This window comes from Asparagus officinalis, chromosome 7, assembly GCF_001876935.1.
Source record: "Asparagus officinalis chromosome 7, Aspof.V1, whole genome shotgun sequence".
In the NCBI taxonomy this organism is placed as follows: Eukaryota; Viridiplantae; Streptophyta; class Magnoliopsida; order Asparagales; family Asparagaceae; genus Asparagus; species Asparagus officinalis.
In genome coordinates, this window is record NC_033800.1 from 68,930,056 (window position 1) to 68,947,699 (window position 17,644).

Genomic DNA, 17,644 nt, shown 5'->3' on the forward strand with positions numbered 1-17,644 from the left:
CGATCTCCGTCAAGAAATGGTAACCCTTACCCTAATTTCATCTCGGGTCCTGCCAAAATTGTGTAAAACCCTAACCCTAATACTTTGGTAAGCGCAGGGAAAGGGAACAGGGAGCTTTGGTAAGCGCAGGAACAAGACTCACACTCTCTGCGTCCGCTGTGGTCGCCGGAGCTTCCACCTCCAGAAGAGCCGGTGCGGATCCTGCGGGTTTCCCGCCGCCCGAATCCGCAAATGTGAGCCCATTGCCCCTTTAAAGTTTTGATTTTTATTCTTTTTTGGCGATGTCGCAGGATAAAGATGAAGTATTTCTTTCATTTCACTTGTGTCCAAATCTGAATAATTTGTTGGTAATGTGAATTAGTTTTAGGGAGCGCAGTATTTAAACTTTGAAACTGAAAGATTGAATGGTGGGTAGTTGGATGAATGATTAGTTTCCCAGTAAGTTAAGCTTATGTCAAGGATTGCATGATTATGGATTTTGTTTGATTCACTGGCTTGCTGTTGTGGTAAGCAAATGCTGCGCTTAGCTTTTGTTATCCTAGAGAGTAGAGAGTTTTGATTCATTGATGAGTGTGGGGTATCTTTGGATAGCCATACTTCTCTGCGTTACTGAGTTTTAATTTCCTATTCATTCTTGCTGCCACAAAACATTCATCGTTTTATGAGTTGGTCTGCTCATGTTTCGACTATTACTTCTTCTTCAATTAGATTGGTGATTTTATTGTACCCTCTAAATATATCATCACCAAATGATTCCCAAATCCAGCACCTCCTCTCATGGCCCTGTCACGGTTATTGCCAGAAGCTGGCTGACAGATCAATGTCATTGAACTGGTTGGATTGTTTTGTGTGTCCGGAAAGTCAATTAAATTCCAAAACACTTTGAACTTTCATTAATGATTTTCATGGAAGTTATAGGGGTTTATAGCCTCACACACTAGCTTTTTTTCTCTCTACTTTCCCTATTTCTGTTCTTGATTTAGGTGTTAATTACTGATATTTGTTGTAGTTGAGCATGTCAGGCATACACTCCCTTCCTCTTTATCCTTTATGCTTTTTTAATTACTATGAACGCTCATCCTAGTGTTTTCACACATGTTGGTCACTAAGATTGCCATGTTACCCGGGTGCTTCTATCATGAAGCTGTACCCGTACCTGACACGTGCCCAACACACCCCTATACCCAAAGTTCTTAGACACCCCTTGGATATATGCAAACATTTATTCAGACATGTACTGAATTACATGGCAAATGTTTTAATTTTAAGACACTAGTCATACACTTCTTTTAATTTTAAAACACTTGTCATACGCTTCTTGGACGTAAATCCTACATTTCACAGCCATTTTTTCAATCCTACATTTCACAGCCATTTTTTCAAACTCAAACATAGGTGGAGTTTGTTGCAGACTGTACCAACATCCAAAAATATGAAAAGGTCATTTGGATGTAATTATAATTATCAACATTCTAAAAGAAGCTTAGAAATGTGATAGGAAGTGTAATTCTAATAACACATGAAATGAAAACAAATAATGATCTCATGTGAATTATTAATTTCAATACACACGCATACATACATACACATGTGTGCACGCAAGCGCGCATATATATATATATATATGAGAAAAATGGGTATGCTTGGTACCAAACACAACTTTTTATGATTGGTAGTGAGGTGGCATATTCCCCTCCACTTATTGAAATTGGGGCCCATATTCACATGGGTACCTGCATAATCTTCTCTATATCATTATCTTAACTTTTTAGCAAAAAACTTGTGCTTCACAAGAAGCTGTTTATAAGGTTCTATTGCAAGAAAAGTTATGAGCTAAGAGTAGCTTATTTAGTCATTAACACTTTGCAATGCGAGTTCATGGTTTAAATATCATCTTTTGTAGTTACTCGTCACAAGTCTTACCTCGCGTGGGTGGTTTATCTCAACCATTGCATTATTTTTTGTATTTGAAAGGTTAAAAACAGGTTAAATCTCCCTAATTTGGTTCATTTTCTTATTTGGCAAGTTAGGAAAGTCTAATTTCTGCTAGCCCTCCTATTATCCCATGGTTAAGTAGCATTTTGGTGTTCACTTTTCCCTTCATTTGTGTTTTAAATTCCTTCAAATCATTTTTTTTCTTGCTAAGTTCATATTTATTTGCATTATATGATGCATTTAGATTGGTCCACCCTCCCCCATCTCCACGAGCACCCTTTTGCAAATTTAAGGCAGCATATTATTTTCTACACTTCCAATAATTTCTTGATAATCTATGTAGTAATATTTACTATGTAGTGACTTGGCATTCCTTTTCTACAATCATCAGTTTTATGCTTTTAGCTATCATTGTCTCTGACACAAACATGAAACAGATAACTGGAGTGTCAAGGCCATCAGGAGAAAGACCACAGGCACTGGTAGGATGAGGTATCTTCGTCATGTGCCTCGCAGGTTCAAGAGCAACTTCAGAGAAGGTACTCCTGCACTCTCCCTATGCCTCTTTTGTTTTCTTTCTTCCACTCATGGCACTTATTCTTTGTGGCGGTGTTGTTCAGGTTAGAACCAGCAGCTTCACGACCCAGCTGTTGATATTATATGATTATTGGTTTTTTTAAGTTTTTCTTATATCTGCAGCAATTTTATCTAAATTGGTATAGCAATGTGCCTCGCAAATTTTCCAATTATTTCTACAACAGCAAGATGTTATATATAGGGAATCTCTCTTTTAGCTTTTTAACTTTCTAACCAGTTTTGGTTATTTGGAAACTTGAGGTATTTGAGCAGTTTGTATCTACATCTGAAATAATAAATGTTTCTAGGTAATATATCTTAAACCCATTATTTTTTGGGTTGGGTTTATCCTGCCTTCTGTTTGATTTTATACTTCCTTTGAACCTGTGTAATCATCCAGTTTCAGAATCAGGATCCAATGACATACACTAGTGTGCGATAATTGTTGAATGAAGTGATTTCGTTACCCAATAATTCTGTCACCAAAAGTTCTGCAAGTTCACTGGCTCAAATATGGCACCTTGTTAGTGACCATACCCTAATCTTTTGATTCACTGCATCATATTCTTAAAGGCACTATATCATATATGCCATCTTAGAATTGGTAGTTTTTATTTCAATTAGAGTTTGTGTATCTTATGGTAGAATGTCAGGTACTAATATCTTATTCTATTTTCTTTTCTGCAGGATCTGAAGCAGCTCCGAAGAAGAGGGTTGCAGCGACTTCATCTTAAACATGATCATGCTTTGAGACTGTCAGGCAGAGCAGCATAGGCTTTTGATTTATTTGTATTTGTGGGATTTGATCCTGTTAAGCTAAAACTTCTTGCACAATTGTCTTCTTTTTCTTATCTCTAAACAGTTGAAGACTTAGTATTTTGTATGTCCTGGTGACTTATTATTATCGTCTGATGAAATTTTTGATGATCTCATGGATAACTGTAGAAGGCTCAGATGCATGTCATACGGTTTGCTTGTTTATGGTCCGTGAGGAAAGTATGAGTGTTTTTGTGCGGGCAAATATATGTACTCTTGCTGTGCTTATTCATCAGCTGAAACTTAGCTAAAGCATGGGATCTTCGAGGTTCTCTGGGCTGACTATGCTGTGATTGATTTTTAAGGAAGGTATTTAGGTGCATTTAGCCTTTATGCTATGTTTGGGAGTTCACTTATGTAGGGTAGAGAGGGGGAGGGGAAGAGAAAATTATTTTCACTTTGTTTGGGAGTTTTCTTAAAGGGGTAGAGAAGGGTGAGGAAGGGGAAAGGAAAGGGGGAGGAAGGAAAAATGGAGGGGAAATTGTTCCCCCCCATTTGGGTGGTAGAGGAGGGGAACAAAACTGGGAAAACTCACAGCAATTTGATATGTTGATATTGCCCTTCATCAACAAAATAAATCGAGGGTTGTGATGTAAACCCTACTCTCCCATCTCTTTTCCATTTTCTGCAGCAACCTTCGCGCGCTCTTCCTCCCGCGCTCTTCCCCGCGCGTCGTCGGCGGTCTCTTTCCCCCCGCATCCTTGTCTTCTTCACCTCGTCGGAGTTCTCTACTCGATTCCTATCGCCGACATCCTCCTTCAAGTAAGCAACCATCCCTCTCTCTTTCTTCTCAGTTTCTGATTTTTTTTATTCAAAGTTGCAATTTTTTCTGGAAAATTAGGATAAGTCCTTTTTGAGGGAGTTAGGGTTTTTTCACAAACCTGAGCTGCTGCTTATCTAATTCCTTTTTGAGGGAGTTAGGGTTTTTTCACAAACCTGAGCTGCTGCTTATCTAATTGACCAAATCCCTACCAAACAATCCGAAAATTACAAAAACACCACAAATTTTCTAGGGTTTTCACAAATCTGAGCGAGTGCTTACCTAATTGACCAAAGCCCCGTCCTTTGATTGGGCCGCGAGGTCCAGCGAGGGCTCGAATACGCTATTCCGATGGTTGAAGCTAGTTTCCTGGAGGAGGGAGGGAGGAGGCAGATGGATTGAAGTTTATGGCTGAGGCTTTGAAGGGGGTTTTGAGAGGGGAATTTGATGTTGCAGTTGACGCCGAGATGCAACAGGAATTCGCCATTGATGAGCTCAATTTCCCTCTGATTTCTTCTTGTTCTGTGGATTTTTTTAGGGGATTTTGGTTATTTTACTTTGAATCTATATCAATTGGCTTCAGTGCAACATTGCTAGAGAGAGCAAATGGCTACATGTGTTATAAAAGAGTATTGAAATTTACATTACAGATCAAGTAGTGTTATAAAAGAGTATTGAAATTACATAATAAACTAATTTGTGTATAGTATAAGAGCTTCTAAATTTATCATTAGTTTGTGTATAATTAATGATTTTTAATTTTCTATCCTAATTGTGTTATTTCCATATCCTCACATAGATAATGGATGAAGCATGGGTCAAATTTTAACATGCATGTCATTGTGCAATTGGATATATTCTGTGTGATTGCTTATTTGTTCATTCAACAAAGAGAAAATAGAAGGAGATTAAATAGTGAACCTTACGAGTGTAGAGAAGTAACTAATATGGTGCGAAAAATATTATCACAAATGGTTGTATGTAGGAAAATGATCCGAATGAATCCACCGGTTTTTCATCAATTATGTGGAATATTGGAGAGAGATGGCGGGCTTAAACGAACTCAAAGAGTTACTATTGAGGAACAAGTTGCAAAATTTTTGTATATGTTGGGACACAACGTAACTACTCGTGAGGTTAGTAAGATATTTGGACGATCTGGAGAGAGTGTGAGTCGTCATTTTCATAATGTTTTAAGAGCTATGATAGAGTTGGAAGAGATATTTTTAGTGCAACCCAATGAAGCACAAATTCCTTCAGAGATACGCAACAATCCAAAGTTTGATCCGTATTTCAAGGTGATGATAAATTTCACAAATTCTTATCTTTGTATAGATTGTTAAAATTAGAATTTAACTAATTACTCCCTATATTATCAGGATTGTGTTGGAGCAATAGATGGAACACACATCCGATCAAAGGTTTCTCCTACCGACGCTCCTAAATATCGTGGTAGGAAAGATCATCCAACACAAAATGTGTTGGTTGCCTGCACATTTGACTTAAAATTCACTTATGTGTTACCTAGGTGGGAAGGTACTGCATCTGATTCCAGAATTTTAAAAAATGCTTTGCAACGACGATTTCCACTTAAAATCCTTTTTTATCAGTTATTAATCACAATGAATTTTTTAATCATTAATCGTTGGATATTTTGTTGGGAAAAAGGCAATTTTGCCTTCATGAATAGTAATAAAATTTGTAATTATAACATGGTTTAATTAGCAATTAAAACATTCGTAATGGCTAAACATTATTTGGGGAACGTTACGGAAAATTATGATGAACGTTATCGAATTAATTGCGGTACTTGTAACGTCTCTTTCCAACCCTATATATATATATATATATATATAGTACAGAGATCGGCCGCTTCCGGAGTTTTTTACCGCTAGGGGAGAGAGGATTATCTACGCCAGGGCGATAGGCGGGTCCTTAATCTTCTAGGGCAGTGATTACACGACTGCTCCCGATCAGGCCATATTTAATTGTTTATTTTATTCAGATTTATTTTACATGCTATAACTTTTATTTGATACTTTTTCAATAATCTAGAAGATTAAGAATATAGCTATTATTTTTATAAAAAAAAATTCCGAAAATGTTTCTCGATGTATTGATGCATGCTAATTAAATAGATCTACAGTAATATACTTCTTGCAGAGGACTTAATTTTGTAGTCAAGTAGTTTGAGGAACATAATTAATGAACATAATTATGCACCTGACGATATTTTTAGGCTACATGTTCTTGCTTCTTTTGTCTGCTTCCCTCCTCTATCTTGTCTCTTGTGAATGTGATGGCAAGTGCTCCATCATTAATTCGTTTTTTGTCTGCTTCCCTCCTCTATCTTGTCTCTTGTGAATGTGATGGCAAGTGCTCCATCATTAATTCGTTAATTAGAATTATATCATCATCTTTTTGTCTCTTGTGAATGTGATGGCAAGTGCTCCATCATTAATTCGTTAATTAGAATTATATCATCATCTTTTGCACATCATGCACACTCTCACAAACTTTATGCACTACTGCATACTGGACTATTGTCGGTAATATTTTAGCGACGGAATATTTCGGTCGCTAAAACTAGAATTTCCGTCGGTAAATATTTGTTTGCCTACGGAAATATAGCGACGGAAATTGCCGTCGCTATATGTCATATTATAGCGACGGAAATTTCGGTCGCTATATGTCCGTAGCCAATACTCCATTTTCTAGTAGTGATGCTTGAATACATAAAGATACGAAAAGGAAGGATAAAACATTAAAAAAATCCCGACTTTTTTGTTACCGTTCACCCGAAATAGTCTCTGCTAATTATATTTTGGGAAAAATGTTTCTAGGCCTTAAAAAAATAAATGGGATGTGACCCAGCCCCTCATAGTTTTTCCCTTGTGTTCCAGCCCCCCAAAGTGTGTTCTGGTCCCTTTCACATTCTTCTAGGAAAAAACTTTTCGAAATTACCTCTTCCCCTTTTCTTCTTCTTCTTCTCCCCCTCTCCCCTCTCTCTTCTCTCCCCTAATTGCTCCTCTCACCTCTCTCTTCTCTCCTCCTCTTCAGACCCCGGCCCACACCCCCACCCCTCCTCCCTGCCCCCTCCCTGGGCCCCGTCCCCGACCTCCTTCGTCTCCTCCGCTTCAAGGTCTTTGACTGGGCCGGCCATCAGAGCTCTCACCCCTACCTCCACATATGCTCTGAGCTGAAACTTCTCTCTCTTTTAGATCTATAAGAGACTTTGAAGGAGGTTCTCTCTCTTCTTCTTCGTCTTCTTCTTCTTGGTTATTGATTTCGAATTGAAAGGGAAATGACGTCTTGCATGATGGAATTAAGCAAAATTTGAGACTGATGAAAAAATTTATGTTATTTGTGGTAAAGGTGAGGCTTCCAACACATGTTGTTCACTTGAATGATCCTCTCGTGCTACATTCTCAGTTACTTCCTAATGTTTATGATTTTTATTGGGGTTAGTAATGTCAGGTACCTAGGTCAATTTATTATGACTCTTGTTTTGATCATCATTTGGCCAACAAATGGTTTTGGATGTTGGAACTGGTTGAGCGAATGCATGAATTCTATCAGATTTTGGATGTTGGAACTGGTTGAGCGAATGCATGAATTCTATCAGATCGATTGGAAGGAACTTGGTAGTTTCATCTAAAGAGAAGGATGTTGAGCGAATGCATGAATTCTATCAGATCGATTGGAAGGAACTTGGTAGTTTCATCTAAAGAGAAGGATGTCGAGGATTGTGAATATGAGATGAATTGGGATGCATAGGGATATTGGCTCGATTTGGGAAGACCTTCGATTGATCTTTGAAGCCCAAACTGATGGGAATTACTTGCACACAAGGTGTTTGATATAATGTCTCGGTGAGAAAAAATAGTTTTATTGGAAAGGATGGCTCAATCTCAGACGTGGGTTATAATTTTTATGGTTGTGGAATGTCGAATCATCCTCTAGTGGCTACTACTCAATTCTAAGACTGTTGTACTGATGATCCTTATGTTGCATCCATAATTGTTTGTAGCGTGTCATGTTTCATTATTTAGTTGATTATACTGTTCTTGTGGTTTGGTTGTACTTAGATCAAAATTTAATGAAATGTATTGTGTCTATTTAGTGATCAAATTTGGTGTAATTTATTACGATTGTATGTGAAATGTATTGTGGCTGTCTGTGAATATGTACAACTTCATTCAAATAAAACTTGATGTGCATAATAAACTGAAGATTATATATAAATTATGTGTATCAAAACCTGAATATTATGGTACATAATATGTACACAATCTTAAGGTTATTGTGTACATAATATATATAAATCATGTACATAATCTTCAAGTTACGATGCACTATTAAACTCATTATATATTAACTTTCTTCATAAATTATATTTACTTTCATCATTATATATTAACTCTCCTCATAACATGTTAACTTTCAGCTGAACATATTAACGTTCATCATAATATGTTAACTTTTACTGTTACATATTAACTTTCATAATAACATGTTAACTTTCTTTATAAATCATGTTAACTTTCATCATTATATGTTAACTCTCATCGTAACATGTTAACTTTCAGCTGAACATGTTAACTTTCAGCATAATATGTTAACTTTTACTATTACATGTTAACTTTTTTCACAAATCATGTTAACTTTCTTCATAACAAGTTTTTTTGAACTAAAGTTCGATGTGTTTGAAAGACTAAAGTTCTAACTGTAATGTTAACATGTGAAAAATCAGAAAGTTCTAAGATTGTAAGTCTAATCATGTCGTGATTATCCTTTTATTCTGAAATATGCTCCAACGTACAAAATGTAATTAAAATTAAAATTTAAGCTAAAAACATTGTCTTTAACCTGAACATGTTAACTTTCACGTGAAAATGTAATTAAAATTAAAATTTAAGCTAAAAACATTGTCTTTAACCTGAACATGTTAACTTTCACGTGAGCATGTTAACTCTTATCTGTATATGTTTAAAAACATTGTCTTTAACCTGAACATGTTAACTTTCACGTGAGCATGTTAACTCTTATCTGTATATGTTAACTTTTAGGTGTATATGTTAACATTTAGGTTTATATGCTAACATTCATAATAATATGTTAATTTTCTTTATAACATGTTAACTATAAGCTGAACACGTTAACTTTCATCATAATAAGTTAACATTCACTATTATATGTTAACTTTCACCATAATATGTTAACTTTTAACTGCATATGTTAACGTTTATCATAACAATTTAACTCTCAACTAAACATGTTAACGTTCATCATAATAAAATTCTTACATTCTTACAGCTGATATTGCTTGAATACACGATATGATTAGATTTACAATATTAGATATTACAAAAATATAATACAATGTGCTACAAAAGTCTTGACAATCTACATTGCTCTACCAAAAGTTTTTCTGCCAAAGATATACAAGAACTCAATAATCTTGAATCCAAAAACATAATTTCTACAACAATTGACAACACATCATGGTATTTAGCCAATAACTCTCAATATAATATATACATACAACTAAAAGCTTTGAATCCAAGAACATAAGATCACAACAGCCAATAACTCTCAATATAATATATACATACAACTAAAAGCTTTGAATCCAAGAACATAAGATCACAACAACCGACAACACATCAATGCAATTTTACATACAACTAAAAGCTTTGAATCCAAGAACATAAGATCACAACAACCGACAACACATCAATGCAATTTTCAGTCTAGACCTTCTACTTCATCATCTCTCCAAAGCACTTGATCAGTGTAACAAATAAACAATGTTTTTCCACCTCATCATATGTGACCAACACATATACACTAGCAAATAATAATAGTCAAATAAAATATATACATAAATTCCAGGACATTATGAAAACAGACTCCCCAATTTTAAGCATCTCTTGAATCAATTTCAGACACAACAAACATATCCTCTTCTTCCTTCAATGAATGTATCATGCCAGCAACTTGGCTCATAGTTGGTCGAGCATCAGCAGATTTGTATATGCACTTCAATGCAATCAGAAGAAGCTTCAACATTCTATCTTCAGGCACTCCTTCAGAGAGCATTCTCTTATCAAAAACTTTAACTGTCCATTTCTCTCTCACCACAGAATGCACCCACTAAGCCAAATCAAAACCATTATCCTGAACAACTAATCATCTCTGGGTTTTCACCTGCATAGATATTTTTTCATCAGTCTCAAATCTTGCTTAATTCCATCAAATTATAACCCACGCCTGAGATTGAGCCATTCTCTCCAATAAAACCATTTCTTCTCACCAATGCATTATATCAAACACCTTGTGTGCAAGAAAACTCACCAGACATCTGCTTGCAAAAAATCAAGACTAAGAACAGATCCACATTAAATCCTCAACACGTTGACATAATTCAACATCAAAACACTCAATTTAATCACAAAACAAACATGGAAGTCCAAAATCCAATACAATAAACCTAAAAACTCAATCAAATTCAAAAACTCCAACTCAAGCTCAATTAATAAAGATCGTACCTCATATGAATCAAAGTGAAGCTGCTTAATCATATTCCCAAGCATAGTGGACATTGACAGAGTGAGAAAAGTAGCAACCATTGCCTCAGATCGAACATCATTTCCCTTTCAATTCAAAATTAAGAACCAAGAAGAAGAAGATGAAGAAGAAGAGAGAGAACCTCCTTCAAAGTCCCTTACGGATCTGAAAGAGGGAGAGGTTTCAGAGCAGATGCGATGGTAGGAGTGAGAGTGTTAGTGGCCGGCCCAGTAGAAGACCTTGAGACAGAGGAGGCAGAGGAGGTCGGGGACGGGGCCCAAGGAGGGGGGAGGGAGGAGGGGTGGCGGTGTGGGCCAGGGTCTAGAGAAGAAGAAGAGAGAGGGAAGAGGAGGAGGAGGAGGAGAAGAAAAAGGGAAGGGGTAATTTCGGAAAGTTGTTCCTGGGAGAGTATATATATAAATATAGTTACTGTTCATTTATTTTTAAGAACGTTACCGTTCTTTTATTTTTAAGAACGTTTGGTCAATTAGATAAGCAACAGCTCAGGTTTGTGAAAAACCCTAACTCCCTCAAAAAGGACTGATCCTAATTTTCCAGAAAAAATTGCAACTTTGAATAAAAAAATCAGAAACTGAGAAGAAAGAGAGAGGGATGGCTGCTTACTTGAAGGAGGATGTCAGCGATAGGAATCGAGTAGAGAACTCCGACGAGGTGAAGAAGACAACGGCGCGGGGGGTGAGCCCAGGGGGGCGCGGGGGAGAGCGCGCGAAGATGGCTGTAGAAAATGGAAAAGAGATGGGAGAGTAGGGTTTACATCATAAACCTTGATTTATTTTGTTGATGAAGGGCAATATCGACATATCAAATTGCTGTGAGTTTTCCCAGTTCCGTTCCCCTCCTCTACCGCCCGAATTGGGTGGGGGGAGGGAACAATTTCCCCTCCATTTTTCCTTCCTCCCCCTTTCCTTTCCCCTTCCTCACCCCTCTCTACCCCCTTAAGAAAACTCCCAAACAATGTGAAAAATAATTTTCTCTTCCCCTCCCCCTCTCTACCCTACATAAGTGAACTCCCAAACATAGCATTATAGTAGTGATACAGTGTAAAGTCAGAACTTAGCCAATCAAAATCATTATGCTACAAATCTTTTGGGCGCCAACGCTTTATGTTGCGTAATCAACAAGTGATATTTGTTGGGCAATACAAGGGAACATCACACTGCAACTCAACAAAAAGATAGCAAGCACTAGATAATAAATAGCCTCTTGCCAGTATATATTACATCTGCCTTCTCCTGTCCAAACAGATTCAGGATTGATATCTTTTTTGAGAAGTCTACATTTATGTCAAAGAGAAACACCTCACAATCAATACAACTTGTCATCTCTCACAAACAAACTTCCATCAAACTTCAATAACTAGTAGAAATAAGACAAACAAAACGTTAGATGACAAGAGATGGTAACTCAGATTACAAGATATTTGGTCGTGAAAATCCTACTTTAAAAGGAGGTCTCTGCTTCGGTGTTGATAGCGAAGAACCCTTTCCCTTCTCAGTGCAGCTCTTTCTCGTGCTATGAGTATTTTCAATCTTGGTTTGACCTTCTGTTTTTGGACTTGATGCCGGCCTCTTGGTTAGTGTTATCTTCTCTCTGGAAAGTTGACTCTGTTGACTGGTTATATCATTGCTCTCTTAAAAAACAAGAAAAACAAATAAGAATAGGCAACTAAACAAATGCATATCGGGAAAATGAGAAGAAATGGTTAATGATATATACTCAATGTTTGTCTTCTAAGAGGTGTTTGTTTCTCTCGAATTGATTGGTTTTGGCTACCGATTAGTTCATCATTATCTGAAAGTGTAGAGGCAATAATCATAAATTAGTACTGCAGTAATTCGTTTACCTCAAGTACATGCACAAATGTGCACACACAAACAAAAAGTAATGTGGACAAATCTCATGTCAAATGCAAGTCATTAAGCTTGAAAATGGAGAGAGGAAAAAAATTCTAACTATACAGATCCAGAAAAACTCTACGTTGAAAATCTTGTTTATCACATTTCATTTGGCTTTCAACAAATTTAACAGGGTAAAATCCATAAGCATAAAGACGATTGATAAATGATATGCACCTTTTCCTACAATATCCGCATATGTTGTGCAACTAGTAATAAAAAAAAACTGAAGTTTACATTGACAGAAAGCCAAGAAATCTCACAACAAGACTAAAGCTATTCAAGTTAATCTCAATAACAAGTATGATTAAGTGCACAAAAGAACGGCAAATTGATATTTACACGAAATCACTACCTGGGCTAGACAAGACAGCCCGAGGCATAGGAACTGAACTGGCTCTAATGTTGGTCTTGTTATCCTCATCCAATCTATCATCGTTAGTTCCTGTCATCCAAACACAAATATAAGCAAATCATCAAATATTATCAAAAATGGGAGAAATAATCTCTGAAATGGAGCACTTTAAAAGCAGGCCACCTTTCGACTGAACAGGGGAGGGTGTTAACGAATCCTTGGGATGAGACTCATGAATCCTTGGATATGTCAAATGAAAATCACTTTGGCACTTGTTGTCCTTTCTGAATCCATTGTTGTTGGTTTTGTTGTCCTCATTTGGTGTGTTGTTCTGCTTTCCTGTCATTCAAGCTTATTCTTAATATGCGAGTTAGCATTCTTGAAATGTATGCAAAATTCAGAGGCCTTAGTTTAAACTTGCACCTTTTGGTGCAGCAACAAAAGGTGTTAATTGAACCTTCGGTTTTGACTTTGCATGCGGTGGATTAGAATCATAATCACCCCTGTTTCCTGAGAGAACCGATGTTGAGGACATTAACAAGACATGTACTTGCAGATATTTTGAATGTTAACAGTAAGGCTTTGGAGTAAATATGTAAGAATATAAATTCAGTAAAGCACTAAAAGATTGTCATCAAACGATAATTCTGCAGGATTTGAACTTCAGCACCAATATCTGAATTTTACTTCAAAATTTAGGCTATGGTGCTAAATGGAACCAACTTCTATTTCAACTTCAAGCTTTGTTTATAACAGTATAAAGCCTTATCATACACTTTATTCTGTCTGCTTTTCTCAAGATTGCACTAAAGCATTAAGCTGTTGCACTAAAGTTATAAGCTGCAGTGTTATTGGATATGTGAACTCAAGCACATGTCAATAAATATTTTTTATTTTGATGTTTCAAGATTTGGCAACTGTGAACACGTGATGTGGGGGGGGGGCACGTTATTTGTGAACGCGTTGTGTGAACGCACTCGTTTCGTTTCCGCGTGAAGAGAATTGTTCACGTGGGGGCCACACCCATGTGTATACGCGTTTTTTATTTCGTTCGGGTACGATTTCGTTCGGGTACGAGCGGGTTTCAAAGGTCATCCGCATATAGCTATAAATACCTAGTTTTCTAGGTATTCGAGATAGCAAGGCAGAGGATTAATTTGGCGACTGCGGAAGAGCAAGCGTAGTCAGAGGTGTGCAAGGATTTGTGGTGTGCAGCTGCAGGAGAAAACCGCAGGCAGGAAGAAAACTGTGGCTTTGGGTTTTGGTGGCTGCTCTTTGGTTTGTGCATCTTTATTTGAGAGAGATATTTGTATGAGAGATCTGAGAGTTTGTGTGAGGGTTTAGATTGAGTGATTATAAATCCATTTGTATTCTCTCCCTCTAATAGTAGATCTCCCCCCTCCTTGCCCCGTGGACGTAGGCAATTTGCCGAACCACGTTAAATTTGTGTTCTTGTCGTGATTTGTAATAGCTTGTAGGTTCCCTCGACAGGTCAGTCCTAGAACTGATGAGAGGAAGAGCTGATATTTCACTTTGTTGAGATATTTTGCTTTCGGTTCTTGTTTCCTTTGTGAAACAGGGATTTTGTTGAGATCTACTCTCTTGTTGGCTGTCGAAGTGCTGCCGAAATTTTCGCTGCGCACAACAGCAACTCTACTTATCGCTACATAGCAAGGGAACTCTGTTCTAAAGCCTATCATGTCGGACATGCATGTATAGTATGCGTTCATAATCCAATTCATGTCAGTGTTTCTATTTTCATGTGATATACTCTTATGCACTTTATATCAAACAAGTTGTTTATTTCACCTTTCGCTCTACCTTATCAAAATATATTTCGAAGGCTCATAGATAATTCAAACTGTCAAAATAAGAAGGTGATATAACCTCCAAAGCATAAGACTAGAAATCATCAAACTCGTATCCGTGTCCTAGTCCTTGTGCGTGCTATATGACATTAGTAGTTCATCAAACTTTTCAATCTAACTTGTCAAAGAATATAATAAAGGCTCAACAACACTTCAATCATATTGAAATACTAACGTGACATCCTCGATATGCATAAGACTACATCGAATTACTCTAGAACATTTAATCTCAGTTGGAGCAACAAGAAAGTGAAATGCTAATGCCAATAAGCAAGAAGACATCAAACTTCACAAATTTCAGCCTATGTGGAACTCAATGAATAATATATTATACAAGCCAAGTAAAGATAATTTTACCAAGCGTGGAGACTCTGATTCTTGGAGAATGGCTCTTTAAGGAAATAGCTTCTATAACCCTCACTATATCCTCCTCTTTTTGTATCAATGGTGGCTCTTCCTGCTGTCTCACCTTTACTCTAGGATACACTTTCAACATAACCAAAAAAAAAATGTAAATTGATTTTCCACCTAGAATCATGAAAAACTCTAAATTTGTAAACTAAACAATTTTTTACAACTTGGTAGAAAGTAAGGCTCAGCTGGAAATAAAAGATTATGTTTTGAGCAACTTGTATTCTCATTAGCTTCATAGCCAAGGTAATGTCTTTTACCTTCCAACAATCTAAAGTATCAATAAAAACTATAGAATTAAAATTCAAAAGAATCCTCTCTTTTTATGGAGAAAATTGAAACAAAAACCCTTAAATAACAAAAACCCATATAGAAAAAACAAGAAATTTCTATTTTTAAAGAAAAAACTCCCAAAATACTTTTCTACCAAACAATTACTCCATCAAGAACATTTTTTTAATTAAAAAAAGCCAAACCCATATCAGAAAACAAGCCTATGTATCAAAAATTCGATAAATATTCATTAAAAAATGGATCGATACTTACTATTTTTGAACCGATTCGAAGCTATTTTCTTTCCCGAGATGTTCCCTCTCTCAAGGTCAAAAGATGTAAGAAAGTTGAAAGCAATAGGTGGAGGTAAAAATACAGAGGGCGATCGAATGAGGAGTAAAACAAAAGGAAACCCACTGACAAAAAGAGAAATCGAATCGAATATATTTGTGATCTCTCTTTCTTGGCTTCAACACAAAGAGAAGCATGAATGGAAACAGAGTCTTTCCTCCCTTTACTTTTCTGTTAGCATTTTCGAATAATTTAGTGCTCTCTGAATATTTGAATGATGTTCCTGTTGAACTTTTTAAGAAATGGGGTTTTTACTAATAAGACAAAATTTATTAAGTATTATTTTAAATTTTGAGGGTATTATTGGTGGGAACCAATTAAGGAATGGGGTTCAGAAGGGACAGATTACATGTGCTCTTTTTTGAATGTCAGCGTGCTGATGGAGTGTGGGAGCCATTTACGGTGAGGATTTCGGGTCAATGCGCATGTGGAAAATTTTAATTTCAAGATGAGTCATCAGTTTCTTTGAGAAATTTTGGATCAAATCGGACGTCATCATGGTTCACGAACATTTACAAAATCTTTGCATTTGTTGACTTTCACTGAATATTTAAAATCATATTTTCCAAAATAAGGAAAAATTACTTCAAGGCCCCAAAATCCAAAAATCAACGTGCCCCAGCCCCCCTATTTTTACCAATGTGCTGCAGCCACCAAAATTTGAAAAAAGTTTGCACCAGCCTCTCCATCATGACTCCATGTCATGTTTTCCCAATTTTTTATATTTTTTACCAAAAAATCCAATTTTACCCCTCCATCATGACTTCAACTCATGACTCCATCTCATGTTTTTCCTAACACGTTAACTACAACAGTTATCATGTTAACTACAACAGGTAACATGTTAACTATTATCGTTAACATGTTACGTGCTATGGATAACATGTTACGAACTTCCTCCAATTCTCGGGCTGAAACAAATCAGGCGCACATTCTCAGTCCCTATATCAAATACTAATACAGTTTTGAGTGAAAAACCCTACCTAAATAAGCCTTTGAAATATCCAAATGGTGGGATTTTTATCATAAACTTGTCATCTGATAAATGTTTGCATTATTCATCATAAAAATAAACAATTTTAACGATAAATATCAACAGTTTGTCAGATATTTCTACAAACATATGGTATAAAATCTTTCACATTCAATCAAACAAACTCAATAATATACAATAATACTGAAGATAATCCTAAGCTTAGGAACTTCTAAAAATGCAAAATGAATTAACTAAACCATCTCTCAGAAATGTCATCAAACAGGTAATCCACACGCCAAAAACCTAACTTGACGAAGACTCGTCAGCAAGCCAACGACAATAATGAAACAAACATGAGGGGTTTCAACAACGGAGGGCTTCGTGAGGCCGAGCGTTGCCTGCACAGTAAACCTCCTCGCCATTAAAACCCTCCCACCAAAGCAAAATCGACGAGAAAAAAAGGACATGTCGGCTCTGCAAACCTCACGAAGCAAAGGGTGGAGGAGAGAGCAACGGTTGCAACGCCAGTCGCCATTGCCATCGGGGGGTTTTATAGCGGCCCCTAGAGTTTGTTAGGGGCGTCGAGGAAAAAGGGTAGTTAACATGTTAACTATTGAAGTTAACAAGTTAACTATTATAGTTAAGATGTTAACTATAATATATAAACTGATAACTATTATAGTTAACATGTTAACTATTATATATAAATAACAGTTAATAGATTACAAATAACAGTTAAAATATAATGGATTATAGTTAACAGTTTACTGAATATAGTTATCAATTTACCAATTAAAGTTAACATGTTACGTATTATAATTAACATGTTACGTATAA

The 17,644-nt window shown here is 36.4% G+C and overlaps 2 protein-coding genes and 1 long non-coding RNA gene across 3 annotated transcripts; 2 read left to right on the plus strand and 1 right to left on the minus strand.

Annotated features, from left to right (window-relative positions):
• LOC109849853 (60S ribosomal protein L37-3-like) lies at positions 7-3,450 on the plus strand. The gene is made up of 4 exons (XM_020419737.1): positions 7-19; positions 98-233; positions 2,373-2,474; positions 3,199-3,450. The coding sequence occupies exons 1-4, from the start codon at positions 17-19 to the stop codon at positions 3,243-3,245; spliced, it is 288 nt and encodes a 95-aa protein (XP_020275326.1). The 5' UTR covers positions 7-16; the 3' UTR covers positions 3,246-3,450.
• LOC109849854 lies at positions 2,481-3,085 on the plus strand. Its single transcript, XR_002249249.1, has 2 exons — positions 2,481-2,819; positions 2,912-3,085. It is a non-coding gene; the product is annotated as an uncharacterized LOC109849854 (long non-coding RNA).
• LOC109850599 lies at positions 11,842-16,005 on the minus strand. The gene is made up of 7 exons (XM_020420646.1): positions 15,754-16,005; positions 15,154-15,282; positions 13,352-13,438; positions 13,112-13,267; positions 12,929-13,018; positions 12,395-12,469; positions 11,842-12,308 (listed from the first exon to the last, which is right to left on the minus strand). Coding segments are annotated over exons 1-7 (759 nt in total). The 5' UTR covers positions 15,755-16,005; the 3' UTR covers positions 11,842-12,087.